The sequence below is a fragment of the Bison bison genome, unplaced genomic scaffold (assembly GCF_000754665.1).
Source record: "Bison bison bison isolate TAMUID 2011002044 unplaced genomic scaffold, Bison_UMD1.0 scf7180017864371, whole genome shotgun sequence".
Classification (NCBI taxonomy): domain Eukaryota; kingdom Metazoa; phylum Chordata; class Mammalia; order Artiodactyla; family Bovidae; genus Bison; species Bison bison.
In genome coordinates, this window is record NW_011494943.1 from 5,392,714 (window position 1) to 5,395,856 (window position 3,143).

Genomic DNA, 3,143 nt, shown 5'->3' on the forward strand with positions numbered 1-3,143 from the left:
ATGGGGCAGGGCGGGGGTGGGGAGGACGGGCTTCGTGAGCCTGAGCCTGGCAAGGCAGTGGAGCGGGGCTCAGAAGACAGGTCCGATTTTTCTAGAGGGGTTGGAGAAGTAGGGTGGCCTGGCCTGCCACCTGGGACGCTCGAGACCTCCTTTGGGGGCCCTTCCCAAACTTCCTTCCCCTGCCTCAGGGCGGGGGGCAGCGCAGGAAGGGGCATCGCCCACCAGACTTGAAGGAGAAGTGGCACTCGGGCATCCTGGCCACGTCGTACTGGTGCAGGAACTTGCACTGGTCGCCCTTCTTGCACACCACTGGCTTCTCGCCCCTGGTCGTGCCGGAACGGGCACAGCTTCCCTGGGGACCCAGAGCACCTGGCTGGGGGCCCCACGCACCCAGAGCCTGGGCCCAGCTCAGCCCTAGCAGGAGGTACCGCCGTCCATTCCCCTCGTGGAGGCTGGAACTGGGGGCCAGAGATGGCTTAACAGACAGCCCCCAGCCCTCTCTGCCCGACGTGATGCTCGGGCCCTTCTCGAACCCCAAGAATGCCCCCCCAGGGCAGACACCTCCCAAAGCACCCATCACATCCCATCCCCTCCAGCCTGACCATGCAGGGGTGGGGGGGGGGTGGTTTCCAGCCCTGGTCCCTCCAGGCCCCCAACCCAGCAAGGTCCCAGCACAAAGGAAGAACTCGTTAAGGGCCTGCGGAACTCATGTCTTAAAAACTAATACAAATGCTATGTCTCCTGATTCCGGAGATCTAACGTGGTGACGTGAGAGCCAACCTTGTAACAATTCAGAAGGAAATGGAAAGGTTATATTTCGCTCTTTGTCGTCTTAGTTCAGACGGTCTTGCCGTCAGGAAGGACACCCCTCAGTTTCTAAACAGGATACCCCTCAGTTTCTAAACAGGACCGGTGTTGTGCTGACCCAACTCTATGGTAGCGTTTTCGGGAGGTGTTCCTTCTGATGGTCTTACTCTCCACCTCTGGCCATTGGCTCACCTGGCTCTGACCTTCCAGACCTAAGAACACTTTTCTTTCTTTGCAAGAGGGTATCTCTGTGAAACCCTGCTCTAGAGACTGGATGGACCAAGCTGAGGATTCAAAGCCTGGAGTGACCAACCAGTTCATTGCTCCTCCTCACCCCACTGTCCAGGGCTGCTCCAAACATGAACTAGTCACGTGGCCACACGGGCTCCCGGTCCCCTGCCTGGGCCCCTCCTGGCCTCCCAGCTTCCCCGGAACAGAATCACTTGGATCCTAAAAGCAGGTCCTAAACTCATTCCAGGTTTCTCAACCTAACTCTAGAGGGGAACTGGAGACCCCCAAATTGGAGGCAAGACTTCTGGGGGCAACTGGATTTCTACAGGAAGAGCCCATGAGTGGTTCAGAAGCCAGAAGACGGGAACCCCTGATTTATGTCAGCCCCCGCTCACAGAATGTCTGCAATGGGGGAGAGAGGTTTGGAAGAGCGCACAGTTGGGCCCCTTTGGGGAGGGGGAGACATAAGTTTCTGAGACTGCAGCCTGAACTTTCTTAGGACACAGGAATGGAGGGGGCCACTAAACAGGTCCCAGATTAACTCAGAGGGGCAGGAAGGAAGTCCCTCTCCTGGCCAGGGGAAAATTAAGAACTCAGGGGCCTCCTGGGAGCACACACTTGACACCCACAAACACTCCCACCTACAGCTGGGCAGAAAGAAGGGACTGTCTCCTTGCAGGCAGCCGTGCCTGCCCTAAGGGGTGCTATGAAGTCAGGGACATCCCTGGGAGTGGCGGGTAGCCCCCTTGATGGCCCCACCCACTTGCCCTTTGCCCTGAGAATGAACTCATGCCCCTTCCCACCTCCCCTTCCTCATGTGCAAATCCAGCACCCCAGTCCGGGTCAAGCGGAGCCTGCCAGCCCTCACCTCTGCCCACTCGCCTTTTTCACAGAGCCCTTTGGCGAAGAAGGTGCACACAGCTGTGCCTGACTCTGGGGGCGAAGTGCCTGACTCTGGGAGCAGAGAAGACAGAGGGGGCACTATGGCTGCCAGAGGGCCTTCGCCCCCTGCCCCCCGAGGCGTGGACCTCTAGGTGCTGGCCTCTGGGAACCAGCCTCTGGACTCAACACCTAAGCGCCCTGAACTCTGCAGTGGAGACGATGGACTGGGGGCCCAAGGCTGGCCTGGCGCTCAGGCGGCCCGTGGGGTCATCCCAGCTTCTTTCAATTGACCCCTCTAGGGTCTCCACTTTGCCAGCAGCCTGCCCCGTTTTCTGGCTTCCTGGAAAGGATGTAAGGGGGACAGGGGGGTGCCTGAGAAGCAAGAGGCTACGCTGGGGGGTCCCAGCCGGACAGGACGGTGGGCCAGAGCCCTCCTCTACCTCTCTGGTGAGCAGCTGAGAGGAAGCTGGGGGCGGACTAGGGGTCCCGGCAGCACTCACTGTCCATGGCCTGGAAATCAGAAGCCCAGTGCCCTTCTGCGTCTCCACCTCCTTCTCGAAGGCGAAGGCCAGCCGCTCCAGCCCCACGATGACCTCCTGCACCCTCCCCGCCCTGCTGGGGCTGCAGAAAGGCCCTCAGGCCTCCAAGGTGGACCTTATTATATAGCTCCTCGGAGGCCCTTAAAGGGCCAGGCTCTGCGGGGGCCCTCCATCCCCCCACCCCAGCGGGCTGCACCCCCGCGCCCGGCCGTTTCCCGCTCCTGCCCCACGCAGGGGCGCAGAGCCCGGGGCCCCACACCCCACCCCAGGAACACAAGACCCGTTCCCGATGCGCGCTGCTGGGTAGGGACGAGCGAGCCCCCCCTCCCCGCCACTGCTCGTCTGCAGACTCCCAAACACGCAGCGTCCCCAAACCTGTGTTCAGGTGACTTTGTGGGGGTTTTTGGCCCAGCACCGGGTCTTCATTGCAACGTGTGGGATCTAGTTCCCCGACCAGGGATCGAACCCAGGCCCCCTGCATCGGGCGCTCAGAGTCTTAGCCACTGGGCCGCCAGGGAAGTCCCCGCAGGTTCACACTTTTCACGTGAAGGCACGGCCGCAGGTGTAAGCTGTGAGGAGATTTGCACAAGCCAGCCTCAGCGAGGCCGCCCTAATGCTCAGATTCACAGGAGCTGGAGGAGCCTGGGAGCCGGAGGGCGAAGGGGTGGGGCGAGGGTGCGAGGG

The 3,143-nt window shown here is 61.2% G+C and overlaps 1 protein-coding gene across 1 annotated transcript in view; it reads right to left on the reverse strand.

Moving 5' to 3' along the window:
- The window catches only part of CPSF4L (cleavage and polyadenylation specific factor 4-like), an 11,594-nt gene that overhangs the window by 3,892 nt on the left and 4,559 nt on the right, over positions 1-3,143 (reverse strand). The window contains 6 exon segments of the mRNA XM_010856482.1: positions 223-325; positions 327-352; positions 1,921-1,971; positions 2,421-2,438; positions 2,441-2,532; positions 3,004-3,101. Of these exon segments, the coding sequence (XP_010854784.1) occupies positions 223-325; positions 327-352; positions 1,921-1,971; positions 2,421-2,438; positions 2,441-2,532; positions 3,004-3,101 (388 nt within the window).